Source organism: Salvelinus fontinalis, chromosome 40, assembly GCF_029448725.1.
Source record: "Salvelinus fontinalis isolate EN_2023a chromosome 40, ASM2944872v1, whole genome shotgun sequence".
In the NCBI taxonomy this organism is placed as follows: domain Eukaryota; kingdom Metazoa; phylum Chordata; class Actinopteri; order Salmoniformes; family Salmonidae; genus Salvelinus; species Salvelinus fontinalis.
In genome coordinates, this window is record NC_074704.1 from 659356 (window position 1) to 677825 (window position 18470).

Here is an 18470-nt window from a genome sequence, read left to right on the forward strand (position 1 = left end):
CACCATACCAACATACTGAATACACCACTAGATTATAATATCACCATACCAACATATTGAATACACCACTAGATTATAATATCACCATACCAACACACTGAATACTGCAGGATCTAGGTTATATTACCATGGCAACAAAGGAAATACTGTCTGCAGACAGATAAATTAGTTCTCCATTTCTGTCTCTTTCTCCATATATTTCTCTCACACTCTCCCTCCCTCTCTCCTCCTCTCAGATCCTTCTCTTCTCCCTAGTGGTGTATTTCTGTGTATGTGCGGTCCTGGGCATGGTGAGAGAGGGCTGGGTATACCTCCTGTGCCCGTGGCGGTTGCTGGGCGCGTGCAGCCTGGCGCTGGCAGCGTGTGTGTGTGGCCTCCACATCAGCCGATGTGCTGCCGCCGGGCGCCTGTGGGCGTCGTACCTGCGGCAACGAGACGGGTACACTGACTTCTACCCGCTGGCACGGCAGAGCCAAGCTTACACCCTGCTGTCTGCCATGCTCCTGTTCATACTGGTGTTGAAGGTACGGAGAGAGAGGGGAAGGGAGGGGGTAAGATGTACTGCTGAAGATCAGATTGAGAGAGAGGGGGTGGGAGGGGGTAGCTCTACTGCTGAAGGTCAGATTGAGAGAGAGAGGGAGGGAGGGGGTTAACTCTACTGCTGAAGGTCAGATTGAGAGAGAGGGGGAGGGAGGGGGTTAGCTCTACTGCTGAAGGTCAGATTGAGAGAGAGAGAGGGGGAGGGAGGGGGTTAGCTCTACTGCTGAAGGTCAGATTGAGAGAGAGGGGGAGGGAGGGGTTAGCTCTACTGCTGAAGGTCAGATTGAGAGAGAGGGGGAGGGAGGGAGGGGTTAGCTCTACTGCTGAAGGTCAGATTGAGAGAGAGGGGGAGGGAGGGGGTTAGCTCTACTGCTGAAGGTCAGATTGAGAGAGAGGGGGAGGGAGGGGGTTAGCTCTACTGCTGAAGGTCAGATTGAGAGAGAGAGGGGGAGGGAGGGGTTAGCTCTACTGCTGAAGGTCAGATTGAGAGAGAGAAGGGGAGGGAGGGGGTTAGCTCTACTGCTGAAGGTCAGATTGAGAGAGAGAGGGGGAGGGAGGGGTTAGCTCTACTGCTGAAGGTCAGATTGAGAGAGAGAGGGGGAGGGAGGGGTTAGCTCTACTGCTGAAGGTCAGATTGAGAGAGAGAGGGGGAGGGAGGGGGGGAGGGAGAGGGTTAGCTCTACTGCTGAAGTTCAGATTGAGAGAGAGGGGAGGGAGGGGGTTAGCTCTACTGCTGAAGCTCAGATTGAGAGAGAGAGGGGGAGGGAGGGAGGGGGTTAGCTCTACTGCTGAAGGTCAGATTGAGAGAGAGAGGGGGAGGGAGGGAGGGGGTTAGCTCTACTGCTGAAGGTCAGATTGAGAGAGAGAGGGGGAGGGAGGGGTTAGCTCTACTGCTGAAGATCAGATTGAGAGAGGGGGAGGGAGGGGGTTAGGTCTACTGCTGAAGATCAGATTGAGAGAGAGGGGGGGAGGGAGGGGGTTAGCTCTACTGCTGAAGGTCAGATTGAGAGAGAGAGGGGGAGGGAGGGGTTAGCTCTACTGCTGAAGGTCAGATTGAGAGAGAGAGGGGGAGGGAGGGGGGGAGGGAGGGGGTTAGCTCTACTGCTGAAGTTCAGATTGAGAGAGAGGGGGAGGGAGGGGGTTAGCTCTACTGCTGAAGCTCAGATTGAGAGAGAGAGGGGGAGGGAGGGAGGGGGTTAGCTCTACTGCTGAAGGTCAGATTGAGAGAGAGAGGGGGGAGGGAGGGAGGGGGTTAGCTCTACTGCTGAAGGTCAGATTGAGAGAGAGAGGGGGAGGGAGGGGTTAGCTCTACTGCTGAAGATCAGATTGAGAGAGGGGGAGGGAGGGGGTTAGGTCTACTGCTGAAGGTCAGATTGAGAGAGAGGGGGGGGGGGGAGGGGGTTAGCTCTACTGCTGAAGGTCAGATTGAGAGAGAGAGGGGGAGGGAGGGAGGGGTTAGCTCTACTGCTGAAGTTCAGATTGGGAGGGAGGGAGGGGGTTAGCTCTACTGCTGAAGGTCAGATTGAGAGAGAGGGGGAGGGAGGGGGTTAGCTCTACTGCTGAAGGTCAGATTGAGAGAGAGGGGGAGGGAGGGGGTTAGCTCTACTGCTGAAGGTCAGATTGAGAGGGGGATGGAGGGGTTAGCTCTACTGCTGAAGGTCAGATTGAGAGATAGGGGGAGGGAGGGGGTTAGCTCTACTGCTGAAGGTCAGATTGAGAGATAGGGGGAGGGAGGGGGTTAGCTCTACTGCTACAGGTCAGATTGAGAGAGAGAGAGAGGGAGGGAGGGGGTTAGTTCTACTGCTGAAGGTCAGATTGAGAGAGAGAGGGGAGGGAGGGGGTTAGCTCTACTGCTGAAGGTCAGATTGAGAGAGAGGGGGAGGGAGGGGGTTAGCTCTACTGCTGAAGGTCAGATTGAGAGAGAGAGGGGGAGGGAGGGGGTTAGGTCTACTGCTGAAGGTCAGATTGAGAGAGAGAGGGGGAGGGAGGGGGTTAGCTCTACTGCTGAAGGTCAGATTGAGAGAGAGGGGGAGGGAGGGGGTTAGCTCTACTGCTGAAGGTCAGATTGAGAGAGAGAGGGGGAGGGAGGGGGTTAGGTCTACTACTGAAGGTCAGATTGAGAGAGAGAGGGAGAGGGAGGGGTTAGCTCTACTGCTGAAGGTCAGATTGAGAGAGAGGGGGAGGGAGGGAGGGGGTTAGCTCTACTGCTGAAGGTCAGATTGAGAGAATGGATCCAATGCAGATTTACCACACCAAAAAACGAATCTCTTTCTCTCTCCCTCACTCCTCCTTCCCTCCCTCCCTCTGTCCATCTCCCCTCCCTCTCCCCCTCTCTCTTCCTCTCTCTCACCAGGCGTCCCACCAGTTGCGTTTCCTGAGGGAGTGGGCAGTGTTTGGCAGGGCTCTGAGACGCTCTGTCTGGGAACTGATAGGAGCAGGTCTGGTTCTGCTGGTGCTGCTGCTGGCCTACTCACACACAGGACACCTGGTAACACACACACACACACACACACACACACACACACACACACACACACACACACACACACACACACACACACACACACACACACACACACACTACACACACACACACTACACACACACTACACACCTGGTAACTCACACACTCAAGTGGTGACCTGTATTCCTCTTCATTACCAGAAGCCTTTCTGTGGTAGAGAACAGCAGCATCTCTTCTAGTCAACAAGTGACGTGACAGACTGACTATATGCGGTTTGGTTGTTTCAATGTGTGAGGGAGAGAGAAGGAAGGGAGAGGGAGAGAGAGAGAGAGAGAGAGAGAGAGAGAGAGAGGAAGGAAGGGAGAGAGAGAGATAATGTGAGCTATTTGGCTCTTGTATCCATTCTCTCTCTTCCTCTTTCTCTCTCCTTATTGACATTCAGAGAGCTCTGTTGGATCAATCATACCCTGGGATTTGTCTTGCCAAGCAGCATACTGACACATCATTGATGACTACTAGATGTGGGTGTGTGTCCAGCTGCATATTTACTCCGTCTGCTTCACTCACTGAGACTGTGTCCCAAATGGCACCCTATTCCCGATATAGTGCACTATGGGCCCTGGTCAGTAATACAGTAACTAGGTGATATAATAAAGCCTCAGTGTTCCATAGTGATGACCAGTATTGGAATGCAGCCTCAGTGTTCCATAGTGATGAACAGTATTGGGATGCAGCCTCAGTGTTCCATAGTGATGAACAGTATTGGGATGCAGCCTCAGTGTTCCATAGTGATGAACAGTATTGGGATGCAGCCTCAGTGTTCCATAGTAATGACCAGTATTGGGATGCAGCCTCAGTGTTCCATAGTGATGACCAGTAATGGAATGCAGCCTCAGTGTTCTATAGTGATGAACAGTATTGGGATGCAGCCTCAGTGTTCTATAGTGATGAACAGTATTGGGATGCAGCCTCAGTGTTCCATAGTGATGACCAGTATTGGGATGCAGCCTCAGTGTTCCATAGTGATGACCAGTATTGGAATGCAGCCTCAGTGTTCCATAGTGATGACCAGTATTGGGATGCAGCCTCAGTGTTCCATAGTGATGAACAGTATTGGGATGCAGCCTCAGTGTTCCATAGTAATGACCAGTATTGGGATGCAGCCTCAGTGTTCCATAGTGATGACCAGTATTGGGATGCAGCCTCAGTGTTCTATAGTGATGACCAGTATTGGGATGCAGCCTCAGTGTTCTATAGTGATGACCAGTATTGGAATGCAGCCTCAGTGTTCTATAGTGATGACCAGTATTGGGATGCAGCCTCAGTGTTCCATAGTGATGACCAGTATTGGGATGCAGCCTCAGTGTTCCATAGTGATGACCAGTATTGGAATGCAGCCTCAGTGTTTCATAGTGATGACCAGTATTGGAATGCAGCCTCAGTGTTCTATAGTGATGACCAGTATTGGGATGCAGCCTCAGTGTTCCATAGTGATGACCAGTATTGGGATGCAGCCTCAGTGTTCCATAGTGATGAACAGTATTGGAATGCAGCCTCAGTGTTTCATAGTGATGACCAGTATTGGAATGCAGCCTCAGTGTTCTATAGTGATGACCAGTATTGGGATGCAGCCTCAGTGTTCCATAGTGATGACCAGTATTGGGATGCAGCCTCAGTGTTCCATAGTGATGAACAGTATTGGAATGCAGCCTCAGTGTTCTATAGTGATGACCAGTATTGGAATGCAGCCTCAGTGTTCTATAGTGATGAACAGTATTGGGATGCAGCCTCAGTGTTCCATAGTGATGACCAGTATTGGAATGCAGCCTCAGTGTTCCATAGTGATGAACAGTATTGGGATGCAGCCTCAGTGTTCCATAGTGATGAACAGTATTGGGATGCAGCCTCAGAGTTTCATAGTGATGAACAGTATTGGAATGCAGCCTCAGTGTTCCATGGTGATGACCAGTATTGGAATGCAGCCTCAGTGTTCCATAGTGATGAACAGTATTGGAATGCAGCCTCAGTGTTCCATGGTGATGAACAGTATTGGAATGCAGCCTCAGTGTTTCATAGTGATGACCAGTATTGGAATGCAGCCTCAGTGTTCTATAGTGATGACCAGTATTGGGATGCAGCCTCAGTGTTCCATAGTGATGACCAGTATTGGGATGCAGCCTCAGTGTTCCATAGTGATGAACAGTATTGGAATGCAGCCTCAGTGTTCTATAGTGATGACCAGTATTGGAATGCAGCCTCAGTGTTCTATAGTGATGAACAGTATTGGGATGCAGCCTCAGTGTTCCATAGTGATGACCAGTATTGGAATGCAGCCTCAGTGTTCCATAGTGATGAACAGTATTGGGATGCAGCCTCAGTGTTCCATAGTGATGAACAGTATTGGGATGCAGCCTCAGAGTTTCATAGTGATGAACAGTATTGGAATGCAGCCTCAGTGTTCCATGGTGATGACCAGTATTGGAATGCAGCCTCAGTGTTCCATAGTGATGAACAGTATTGGAATGCAGCCTCAGTGTTCCATGGTGATGACCAGTATTGGAATGCAGCCTCAGTGTTCCATAGTGATGAACAGTATTGGGATGCAGCCTCAGTGTTCTATAGTGATGAACAGTATTGGAATGCAGCCTCAGTGTTCCATAGTGATGAACAGTATTGGGATGCAGCCTCAGTGTTCCATAGTGATGAACAGTATTGGAATGCAGCCTCAGTGTTCCATAGTGATGAACAGTATTGGGATGCAGCCTCAGTGTTCCATAGTGATGAACAGTATTGGAATGCAGCCTCAGTGTTCCATAGTGATGACCAGTATTGGAATGCAGCCTCAGTGTTCCATAGTGATGACCAGTATTGGAATGCAGCCTCAGTGTTCCATAGTGATGAACAGTATTGGGATGCAGCCTCAGTGTTCCATAGTGATGAACAGTATTGGGATGCAGCCTCAGTGTTCCATAGTGATGAACAGTATTGGGATGCAGCCTCAGTGTTCCATAGTGATGACCAGTATTGGAATGCAGCCTCAGTGTTCCATAGTGATGAACAGTATTGGGATGCAGCCTCAGTGTTCCATAGTGATGACCAGTATTGGAATGCAGCCTCAGTGTTCCATAGTGATGACCAGTATTGGGATGCAGCCTCAGTGTTCCATAGTGATGAACAGTATTGGGATGCAGCCTCAGTGTTCCATAGTGATGACCAGTATTGGGATGCAGCCTCAGTGTTCCATAGTGATGAACAGTATTGGGATGCAGCCTCAGTGTTCCATAGTGATGAACAGTATTGGAATGCAGCCTCAGTGTTCCATAGTGATGTCCAGTATTGGAATGCAGCCTCAGTGTTCCATAGTGATGACCAGTATTGGGATGCAGCCTCAGTGTTCCATAGTGATGAACAGTATTGCAATGCAGCCTCAGTGTTCCATAGTGATGAACAGTATTGGGATGCAGCCTCAGTGTTCCATAGTGATGAACAGTATTGGGATGCAGCCTCAGTGTTCCATAGTGATGACCAGTATTGGAATGCAGCCTCAGTGTTCCATAGTGATGACCAGTATTGGGATGCAGCCTCAGTGTTCCATAGTGATGAACAGTATTGGAATGCAGCCTCAGTGTTCTATAGTGATGACCAGTATTGGGATGCAGCCTCAGTGTTCCATAGTGATGACCAGTATTGGAATGCAGCCTCAGTGTTCCATAGTGATGAACAGTATTGGAATGCAGCCTCAGTGTTCTATAGTGATGACCAGTATTGGGATGCAGCCTCAGTGTTCCATAGTGATGAACAGTATTGGGATGCAGCCTCAGTGTTCCATAGTGATGACCAGTATTGGGATGCAGCCTCAGTGTTCCATAGTGATGTCCAGTATTGGGATGCAGCCTCAGTGTTCTATAGTGATGACCAGTATTGGGATGCAGCCTCAGTGTTCCATAGTGATGAACAGTATTGGGATGCATTCTCAGTGTTCCATAGTAATGACCAGTATTGGAATGCAGCCTCAGTGTTCCATAGTGATGAACAGTATTGAAATGCAGCCTCAGTGTTCTATAGTGATGAACAGTATTGGGATGCAGCCTCAGTGTTCTATAGTGATGACCAGTATTGGGATGCAGCCTCAGTGTTCCATAGTGATGAACAGTATTGGGATGCAGCCTCAGTGTTCCATAGTGATGAACAGTATTGGAATGCAGCCTCAGTGTTCTATAGTGATGACCAGTAATGGAATGCAGCCTCAGTGTTCCATAGTGATGAACAGTATTGGAATGCAGCCTCAGTGTTCTATAGTGATGACCAGTATTGGGATGCAGCCTCAGTGTTCTATAGTGATGACCAGTATTGGGATGCAGCCTCAGTGTTCCATAGTGATGAACAGTATTGGAATGCAGCCTCAGTGTTCCATAGTGATGACCAGTATTGGAATGCAGCCTCAGTGTTCCATAGTGATGAGCAGTATTGGGATGCAGCCTCAGTGTTCTATAGTGATGACCAGTATTGGAATGCAGCCTCAGTGTTCTATAGTGATGACCAGTATTGGAATGCAGCCTCAGTGTTCCATAGTGATGAGCAGTATTGGGATGCAGCCTCAGTGTTCCATAGTGATGAACAGTATTGGGATGCAGCCTCAGTGTTCCATAGTGATGAACAGTATTGGAATGCAGCCTCAGTGTTCTATAGTGATGACCAGTATTGGAATGCAGCCTCAGTGTTCTATAGTGATGACCAGTATTGGAATGCAGCCTCAGTGTTCCATAGTGATGAACAGTATTGGGATGCAGCCTCAGTGTTCCATAGTGATGAACAGTATTGGAATGCAGCCTCAGTGTTCCATAGTGATGAACAGTATTGGGATGCATTCTCAGTGTTCTATAGTGATGAGCAGTATTGGAATGCAGCCTCAGTGTTCCATAGTAATGACCAGTATTGGAATGCAGCCTCAGTGTTCCATAGTAATGACCAGTATTGGAATGCAGCCTCAGTGTTCCATAGTAATGAACAGTATTGGAATGCAGCCTCAGTGTTCCATAGTAATGACCAGTATTGGGATGCAGCCTCAGTGTTCTATAGTGATGACCAGTATTGGAATGCAGCCTCAGTGTTCCATAGTAATGACCAGTATTGGAATGCAGCCTCAGTGTTCCATAGTAATGACCAGTATTGGGATGCAGCCTCAGTGTTCTATAGTGATGACCAGTATTGGGATGCATTCTCAGTGTTCCATAGTAATGACCAGTATTGGGATGCAGCCTCAGTGTTCTATAGTGATGACCAGTATTGGGATGCATTCTCAGTGTTCCATAGTAATGACCAGTATTGGGATGCAGCCTCAGTGTTCCATAGTGATGAACAGTATTGGGATGCATTCTCAGTGTTCCATAGTAATGACCAGTATTGGGATGCAGCCTCAGTGTTCTATAGTGATGAACAGTATTGGGATGCAGCCTCAGTGTTCCATAGTGATGAACAGTATTGGGATGCAGCCTCAGTGTTCCATAGTGATGACCAGTATTGGGATGCAGCCTCAGTGTTCCATAGTGATGAACAGTATTGGGATGCAGCCTCAGTGTTCCATAGTGATGACCAGTATTGGGATGCAGCCTCAGTGTTCTATAGTGATGACCAGTATTGGGGTGCATCCTCAGTGTTCTATAGTGATGAACAGTATTGGGATGCATTCTCAGTGTTCCATAGTGATGAACAGTATTGGAATGCATCCTCAGTGTTCCATAGTGATGACCAGTTTTGGAATGCAGCCTCAGTGTTCTATAGTGATGAACAGTATTGGGATGCAGCCTCAGTGTTTTATAGTGATGAACAGTATTGGGATGCAGCCTCAGTGTTCTATAGTGATGACCAGTATTGGGATGCAGCCTCAGTGTTCCATAGTGATGAACAGTATTGGAATGCAGCCTCAGTGTTCCATAGTGATGACCAGTTTTGGAATGCAGCCTCAGTGTTCTATAGTGATGAACAGTATTGGGATGCAGCCTCAGTGTTTTATAGTGATGAACAGTATTGGGATGCAGCCTCAGTGTTCTATAGTGATGACCAGTATTGGGATGCAGCCTCAGTGTTCTATAGTGATGAACAGTATTGGAATGCATCCTCAGTGTTCCATAGTGATGACCAGTTTTGGAATGCAGCCTCAGTGTTCTATAGTGATGAACAGTATTGGGATGCAGCCTCAGTGTTTTATAGTGATGAACAGTATTGGGATGCAGCCTCAGTGTTCTATAGTGATGACCAGTATTGGGATGCAGCCTCAGTGTTCCATAGTGATGAACAGTATTGGGATGCAGCCTCAGTGTTCCATAGTGATGAACAGTATTGGGATGCAGCCTCAGTGTTCCATAGTGATGAACAGTATTGGGATGCAGCCTCAGTGTTCCATAGTGATGAACAGTATTGGGATGCAGCCTCAGTGTTCTATAGTAATGACCAGTATTGGAATGCAGCCTCAGTGTTCTATAGTGATGACCAGTATTGGGATGCAGCCTCAGTGTTCCATAGTGATGAACAGTATTGGGATGCAGCCTCAGTGTTCCATAGTGATGAACAGTATTGGGATGCAGCCTCAGTGTTCCATAGTGATGAACAGTATTGGGATGCAGCCTCAGTGTTCCATAGTGATGAACAGTATTGGGATGCAGCCTCAGTGTTCTATAGTAATGACCAGTATTGGAATGCAGCCTCAGTGTTCTATAGTGATGAACAGTATTGGGATGCAGCCTCAGTGTTCTATAGTGATGAACAGTATTGGGATGCAGCCTCAGTGTTCTATAGTGATGACCAGTATTGGGATGCAGCCTCAGTGTTCCATAGTGATGACCAGTATTGGGATGCAGCCTCAGTGTTCCATAGTGATGACCAGTATTGGGATGCAGCCTCAGTGTTCCATAGTGATGACCAGTATTGGGATGCAGCCTCAGTGTTCCATAGTGATGACCAGTATTGGAATGCAGCCTCAGTGTTCTATAGTGATGAACAGTATTGGGATGCAGCCTCAGTGTTCTATAGTGATGACCAGTATTGGGATGCAGCCTCAGTGTTCCATAGTGATGACCAGTATTGGAATGCAGCCTCAGTGTTCTATAGTGATGAACAGTATTGGGATGCAGCCTCAGTGTTCTATAGTGATGACCAGTATTGGGATGCAGCCTCAGTGTTCCATAGTGATGAACAGTATTGGAATGCAGCCTCAGTGTTCCATAGTGATGAACAGTATTGGGATGCAGCCTCAGTGTTCTATAGTGATGACCAGTAATGGAATGCAGCCTCAGTGTTCCATAGTGATGAACAGTATTGGGATGCAGCCTCAGTGTTCTATAGTGATGACCAGTAATGGAATGCAGCCTCAGTGTTCCATAGTGATGAACAGTATTGGAATGCAGCCTCAGTGTTCCATAGTGATGAACAGTATTGGGATGCATTCTCAGTGTTCCATAGTGATGACCAGTATTGGGATGCAGCCTCAGTGTTCCATAGTGATGACCAGTATTGGGATGCAGCCTCAGTGTTCTATAGTGATGACCAGTATTGGGATGCAGTACAACACTGTTTCATCACCTCTTAGTCTACAGGTTGGTTAGCAAAGACTTGGGTGAAGACATCATAATCATCATTCCATCTACCTCTCCTTCATCTTTGTATTCCATATCTCACTATTTTTCTCTCCCTCTCCAGCTCTTCCACTCTGTGATGGACGGATATGGCAGTGTGAGCTCCGCCTGCCTGTCGTTGCTAGGCGCCGGCGGGCGCGGCCTGTTGTCCTTGCGACCGTCGTCAACAACAACCGGCCCCTCTAGCTCCGCCTCCAGCCTGGTGTTCCACGCGAGCTTCGCCGTGCTGCGGCTGGCGTTGCTATGGCTGGTGACCTCTGCGTTGTTAAGGAACTATCGCCGGGCGCGGGCGGAGGTGTACCGCCCGGTGGTGGACCTACAGGACTATGAGATGGTGGAGCTGTTTCTACGACGACTGAAGATGTGGATGGGCCTCAGCCGCACCAAGGAGGTAGGAGCACTTCTTGTTTCAACTTCCTGTTTCATGTTTAGAGAGCTTCCTACTTCCTGAGGGCTTCCTGTTGCAGTAATGTGGTATTACTACTAAAAGATGTTATCTTACTTAGATGTTGCTTACCCATAAAATGCATTGCCTTGATGTCTTAAGTTAAATGATCCCACTGCACTAACCCTAAAAAGAGCTTGCTACAAGTGGGGTACATTTGACTTTTATTCCAGAGTACTGTATTGTTTAAGCCTGTACTTTATATTGACTCTCTCTCTCCCTCCGTCTCCCTGCCTCCCACCTCTGTCTACCTCTCTCTCTCTCTCCCCCCCCTCTCCTCCATCCCTCCATCCCTCAGTTTCGTCACAAGGTGCGTTTTGAGGGCATGGAGCTCCCCCCCTCTCGCTCCTCCTCCACCAGTGACTGTAAGTCCCTGTGCCTGCCCCCTCTGGACGGCTCCGAGTCGCCCCCCAGCCCTGGCAGCCTGGACGGGACCTCTGAGGCCTCCTGGAGACCCAGCTCTTCCAGCCCCTGTAGCCTGACAGAGGCCCCCGGAATGGGGCTAAGCCTGGGCCTGGGGCCCGGCGGTTTGGGACCAGGTGCGTTGGCGGGTGGAACTACCTTGCGGGAAAGGGCGGAGACTGAGGCGACTCTGAAGAGGCTTCTCCCCACGCTGGACGCTTTGCTGCAGCAGCTGGACCGGGTCACCGTGGCGACCGAGGAGCTGTACCGTACGGAGTGTGTCCTGGAGCGTGCCCAGAGGAAAGGACGAGGGCCGAAGGGGAGGAGAGGAGAGAAGGAGAGGAGTAGAGAGGGCCGAGGAGGGAAGGGAAAGGGGGATGAGAAAGACTCTGCTGGACGGAGAGAAAGAAAAGGAGGGCAGCAGAAAGTCAACACTGTGGTGGGGGTAGTGGGCATGGGTCAGCCTGAAGATACAGGGAACTCTGGGGCTAACCCTAAACACACCCCTGCCCCGAAATCGACCCCTGTCCCGGATCCTCCCCCTATATCTACCCCTGCCCCGAAATCGACCCCTGTCCCGGTTCCTCCCCCTATGTCTACCCCTGCCCCTATGTCTACCCCTGTCCCGGTTCCTCCCCCTATGTCTACCCCTGCCCCTAAACCTGCCCCGAAATCGACCCCTGTCCCGGATCCTCCCCCTATATCTACCCCTGCCCCGAAATCGACCCCTGTCCCGGTTCCTCCCCCTATGTCTACCCCTGCCCCTATGTCTACCCCTGTCCCGGTTCCTCCCCCTATGTCTACCCCTGCCCCTAAACCTGCCCCGAAATCGACCCCTGTCCCGGTTCCTCCCCCTATATCTACCCCTGCCCCGAAATCGACCCCTGTCCCTGCCCCTAAACCTGTCCCGAAATCGACCCCTGTCCCGGTTCCTCCCCCTATATCTACCCCTGCCTCTAAACCTGCCCCGAAATCGACCCCTGTCCCGGTTCCTCCCCCTATATCTACCCCTCCCCCTAAACCTACCCCGAAATCTACCCCTGTGTCTGCCCCTATACCTGACCCAAAATGTACCCCAGTTTCTACCCATATCATTTCCCCTGCCTTGACCCCTGCTCCTGCCCCTGTACCCCTCTCTACTCCCGCCCTACCCTCCACCCCTACCCCCTCCTCCACTCCCGCCCCTCGAGAGTGGGACCCCCCTACGGAGAGAGAGACCCTGCCCCCCTCCAGCCTCTTCAACCACCCAGCCCACACCACCACCATTCCCACACGCAAACGCAAACGCAAGCCCCCGCCGCTCAAGAACAAGGTGCACCCCAACCCAGACAGGCATGTGTCCGGACACCCCAAACCCTGAGGACCCCTCCTGAAGGACCCTCAAGAAGAAAGGATGTTAGGGATGGATGGACAGAACGGGCCGTAGGGAGGAGTGGAAGGAAAGGAAGGATCCTGGGTTGAGGATGAGTGGGCGTCGGTCACAGCGGGTGATGTCACTGGTGTTCCACTCTAAATCCAGAAGGAGAGAAAGCGAGAGAGGAGGGAAAGAGAGAAATAGAGGCCCCAAAACAGCGACCGCTCACCATGGAGTTGGCATGGAAACAAGGTGCAGGTCGCCAGTTCTTTACCCCCGTCCCCTAACCCTGACCCCATGTGACCCCGGAGGTCGTGTGGTGGCGTCGACAGAAGCACATGTTGTGCTGACATTAGGAGTGGTGACTGTATGTTTAGTCAATGAAGAGTGTGTACACAACCTGTTGATGATGATGTACACAGCTTGTTGATGATGATGTACACCGCTTGTTGATGATGATGTACACAGCTTGTTGATGATGATGTACACAGCTTGTTGATGATGATGTACACTGCTTGTTGATGATGATGTACACCGCTTGTTGATGATGATGTACACAGCTTGTTGATGATGATGTACACAGCTTGTTGATGATGATGTACACAGCTTGTTGATGATGATGTACACAGCTTGTTGATGATGCTTCAGTGTGTTATCTATGTTGTTGCATTTGTTGTTTCTATTTGATCATGAAAACATAAGGAAGCTATTGTTCTTGATCACCACGTGTCTGTGGGACCTGTCTAAACGCTCTGTTCAGAAGCTTTGGAGATTTCAAACCCACACACACACACACAGGTACACACACACAAGTACACACACAGGTACACACACACACAAGTACACACACAGGTACACACACACACAAGTACACACACAGGTACACACACACAGGTACACACACACACACACACAGGTACACACACACAGGTACACACACACACAAGTACACACACAGGTACACACACACACAGGTACACACACACAAGTACACACACACATGCATTTTAGGTGCAACCACGCAACCTTTGCATGAACACAGATGCTAAAATCAAAGAGGCTATCAGAGTGCCAACAGACTGGCTGCTTCAGGACTCCCACTTAAGAAGGTAGGGAGGAAGAACAATGAAGGAGAAGAGAAGGTGGGAGCAAGAAAGAATGGAAGATACTGTAGTTGGTGAAAAAGATGAGCGATAGCAGGAGAGATGAACGTGTTGAATTGATGCAGGAACAGTTGTTTGAGAGCGAGCGAGAAAAGCGAGAAAGAAGGCATCTCTGCTTTTAGCCTGGAGTCTTAACTCCGTCCTGAACTACAACGGTTTCACCTTAAAAACTACAACACTTAACGATCAGGAGGAAGCGAGGGTACATTGCTACAATATAATCTTGGTTATCATTTTGGAATATTATCAGTAAAAATGTACGTTGCTTTCAATATGGTTCTAATTTAAAGCACTTTTGTTGTAATGTGTGTTTGAGTGCGAGTGTGTGTTTTGAGTGTGTGTGAGCGTATTGAAAATAATAAGCTTGGTACGAAAACCAATAGAGAATGCTTCACACATATTTTAACAATAAGCTTTGCCAAAGTTTGAGCATTATGTACGCGTCAAGAGTTGTAACTTTTTACATTTTAAAGAAAATTCCTTTTGTACTTGGCACTTTATCTCCTTCTGAAGCTCTTATCCATATTTAACTCCTGTGTTACTTTCTCAATTATTATTTTTTTTAAATATCCAAACAGCTATACAAAATGATCTTCTAATGAGTATTATAACAGTAACTATGTCAGGAAATTGAAGCGTTATCATTTTGTATTTTCTTTTATCATTTTGTATTTTCTTTTGTCATTTTGTTTTAGTTTTTTATCGTTGTTATTGATGGTCACTCTACTTCCTGGAAAAAAACATTTCCTCCCCACAAACTTCCTGTTTCCTGTGGGCAGATCTCAGGGACCCCGCCCCTTCCCCCCCAAAACCAGGAAGTTGGCCTTATTTGTTTGTTCTCTTCTGTTTGTTGTTGTTGAAAGGTCAGATGAATTTCAAGTGAGAAGTGTCATAGTAGTGCTTTAAGAACCGTTGTAATGTATCTCTGATGTTCCATCCAGACCAAAGTATATATTATATTCATCTCCCGTTAATAGAACACAGCCCACACGCTAGAACACTCTAGAACCAACCATTCCAAGCCATGTTCCCTTTTCCAAGCCCACAAAGATATTTTGGATGTACATTTTACTCCAAACCTGTTGGTGGCAGTCTCCACAAGATTGGTGGTCCTGTCCATAAACTTACCACAACGATGTTCAGTTACAACGTTATATCAAACACTGTTTTCTAATCCGTCAGTTTGTGTATATGTGTGTACGTAGTTACTCCTTGAGGTATATCATTTTATATCTCAGTATTGTCGATGTGCTGCAGCGCTGTTGGTTTTACGGCCGTTAAGCACTAGCGTTCCGGTTTCACACCTTTGTTTTTGTGTCCTCCATCCCCTAGACAACACACCTGTCAGTTCCCATAGCAACTCTCAGTTCACAATTCAAGCGCGACAAAGAAGTTCTTAAATCCAAAGAAAACAATGAAGAGCAGGTTCTCCCAACACCCATTTCTCCTGATATATATATCGCCCCGTTTTTTACTGTGTGTAACTACATCGTGCCAAAGCTAGTCCCTTCTGCATGTTTAGTATTGTCTTGGTGTAACACGTACTTTGTCTTACATTTGCATGTTGAAACAAAAGTGTTGTGGTCTGTTTTGTATCGTTGTATTGTATCATTGTATTATGCGTCTGTAGCACTTCTCATGCTTTTGCACTTGACAAAGTCGAATAAAGAGTTTGACAGCTATGAGAGCGTGTATCAGTCTTGTGGGAGACTAATTGTTCACCGAGGACATTTTCACTATCAACATACTCATAAGATGGGTCGTCCATAAGACCTTGGCCTGTTGTCCACAAAGTACTGATCTTCCTGACCACCTCTGGCAGCAGTAGGGGACGAATGGATTGGATGGACGAAAGCTCAGTGGGCGGGGCTTACAGTTACAACAGCGGGTGAAGTTTACAGGTGAGTCAAATAGACCTTGGCAGCGATTACAGCCTTGTGTCTTCTTTTGTATGATGGTATAAGCTTGGCACACCTGTATTTGGGGAGTTTCTCCCATTCTCTGCAGATCCTCTCAAGCTGTCAGGTTGGATGGGGAGCGTCGCTGCACAGTTATTTTCAGGTTTCTCAAGCGATGTTCGATCGGGTTCAAGTCTAAAGGACATTCAGAGACTTGTCCCACTCCTGCGTTGTCTTGGCTGTGTGCTGAGGCAACGTCCCACAGTTGACAGTGCATGTCAGAGCAAAAACCAAGCTATGAGGTCGAAGGAATTGTCTGTAGAGCTCCGAGACAGGATTGTGTCGAGGCACAGATCTGCGGAAGTGTACCAAAACATTTCTGCATCATTGAATGTCTCCAAGAACACAGTGGCCTCCATTCTGAAACGGAAGAAGTTTGGAACCACCAAGTTTCTTCCTAGAGCTGGCCGCCCGGCCAAACTGACCAATCGGGGGATAAGGGCCTTGGTCAGGGAGGTGACCAAGAACCCGATAGTCACTCTGACAGAGCTCCAGAGTTCCTGTTGGAAGGTAAACCTTCGCTCCAGTCTGAGGTCCTGAGTTTTCATCAAGGATCTCGATATACTTTGCTAAGTTCATCTTTCCCTCGATCCTGACTAGTCTCCCAGTCCCTGCCGCTGAAAAACATCCCCACAGCATGTTGCCACCACCATGCTTCACCGTAGGGATGGTGCCAGGTTTCCTCCAGACGTGACGCTTGGCATTCAGGCCAAAGAGTTCAATCTTGGTTTCATCAGACCAGAGAATCTTGTTTCTCATGGTCTGAGTCCTTTAGGTGCCTTTTGGCAAACTCCAAGTGGGCTGTCATGTGCCTTTTACTGAGGAATGGGTTCCGTCTGGCCACTCTACCATAAAGGCCTGATTGATGGAGTGCTGCAGAGAGGGTTGTCCTTCTGGAAGGTTCTCCCATCGCCACAGAGGAACTCTGGAGCTCTGTCAGAGTGACTATCGGGTTCTTGGTCACCTCCCTGACCAAGGCCCTTATCCCCCGATTGGTCAGTTTGGCCGGGCGGCCAGCTCTAGGAAGAGACTTGGTGGTTCCAAACTTCTTCCGTTTCAGAATGATGGAGGCCACTGTGTTCTTGGGGACATTCAATGATGCAGAAATGTTTTGGTACACTTCCGCAGATCTGTGCCTCGACACAATCCTGTCTCGGAGCTCTACAGACAATTCCTTCGACCTCATAGCTTGGTTTTTGCTCTGACATGCACTGTCAACTGTGGGACGTTATATAGACAGCTGTGTGCCTTTCCAAATCATGTCCAATCAATTGAATTTACCACAGGTGGACTCCAATCAAGTTGTAGAAACATCTCAAGGATGATCAATTGAAACAGTATGCACCCGAGCTCAATTTCAAGTCTCAAAGAGTTTGAATACTTGTTTAAATAAAAAAAATATAGACCTTTTCCAAAATTTCCTTATGGGGTATTGTGTGTAGATTGATGATTTTTTTAATTTTTTTTAAATCCATTTTAGAATAAGGCTGTAACGTAACAAAATGTGGAAAAGGTCAAGGGGTCTGAATACTTTCGGGAATGCACTGTATATGTCTGAAACAGCTTTAAATATGTTAAAACACATGGTGCCCTCCCCCTGGTAGTGCACTGGGGACCAGAAGATTAAAGGCTCATCTTGCAGATGACTTTAAAAAAACAACAACAAAAAAACAGTTTTTATAGCCCTGGTTGTCATGATCTGATCAAGATGATCCAAACACATCAAGGAAGCATCCCGGGTAACAAAACACAAATCACTTTTAACATGGCGCAAACTCTGCCCACCTGGGGAACCAGGCAAGCTAAATACAAATCCCCTTAAAAAAGGTGCCACCTGTAGAAATACAAATATGGCTGAGTTCAATAATCAAACTACAAACGGCTGAGTTCAATAACCAAACTACAAACATGGCTGAGTGCAATAACCAAACTACAAATATGGCTGAGTTCAATAAATAAAACTACAAACATGGCTGAGTTCAACACAAAGAACTACAAACACGGCTCCTCACGACATCACAATACAAATAGAAAAAAACACACTGACACTTTCATTGGCTATTTGTTTTGTTTATTGTGTACACACACAGCTTTCAAATGTAGTGTTTCTCATTCACCATACTTCCTTCTGAGTGGTTTAGCGAGGGGATGAGAGGAGAAGGAAATGAAGAGAGAGGGATGAAAGGATAGGGAGGAGAGAGGGATGAAAGGAGAGGGAGGAGAGAGGGATGAAAGGAGAGGGAGGAGAGAGGGATGAAAGGAAAGGGAGGAGAGAGGGATGAAAGGAGAGGGAGGAGAGAGGGATGAAAGGAGAGGGAGGAGAGAGGGATGAAAGGAGAGGGAGGAGAGAGGGAGGCGAGAGAAAGGAGGGAAGGGTGTGCGTCGGCTGTGTAAGCCCCGGGGGGGGGGGGGGGGGGGGGGGGGGGGGTCATTCTCTGCGTCCCAAATGGCACTCTATTCCCCCTACATAGTGCACTACTTTAGACAGAGCCCTATGGGAACCTAGTCCCTAC

The 18470-nt window shown here is 48.3% G+C and overlaps 1 protein-coding gene across 1 annotated transcript in view; it reads left to right on the plus strand.

Moving 5' to 3' along the window:
• pkd1a (polycystic kidney disease 1a) overlaps positions 1 to 13120 on the plus strand; it is a 175601-nt gene extending 162481 nt beyond the window's left edge. The window contains exons 56-60 of the mRNA XM_055907434.1: positions 237 to 524; positions 2894 to 3028; positions 10700 to 11026; positions 11379 to 11994; positions 12529 to 13120. Coding sequence (XP_055763409.1) covers positions 237 to 524; positions 2894 to 3028; positions 10700 to 11026; positions 11379 to 11994; positions 12529 to 12842 — 1680 coding nt within the window. The 3' untranslated portion in view covers positions 12843 to 13120. The remainder of the gene's footprint in view (positions 1 to 236; positions 525 to 2893; positions 3029 to 10699; positions 11027 to 11378; positions 11995 to 12528) is intronic.
• Positions 13121 to 18470: the final 5350 nt, after the last annotated feature.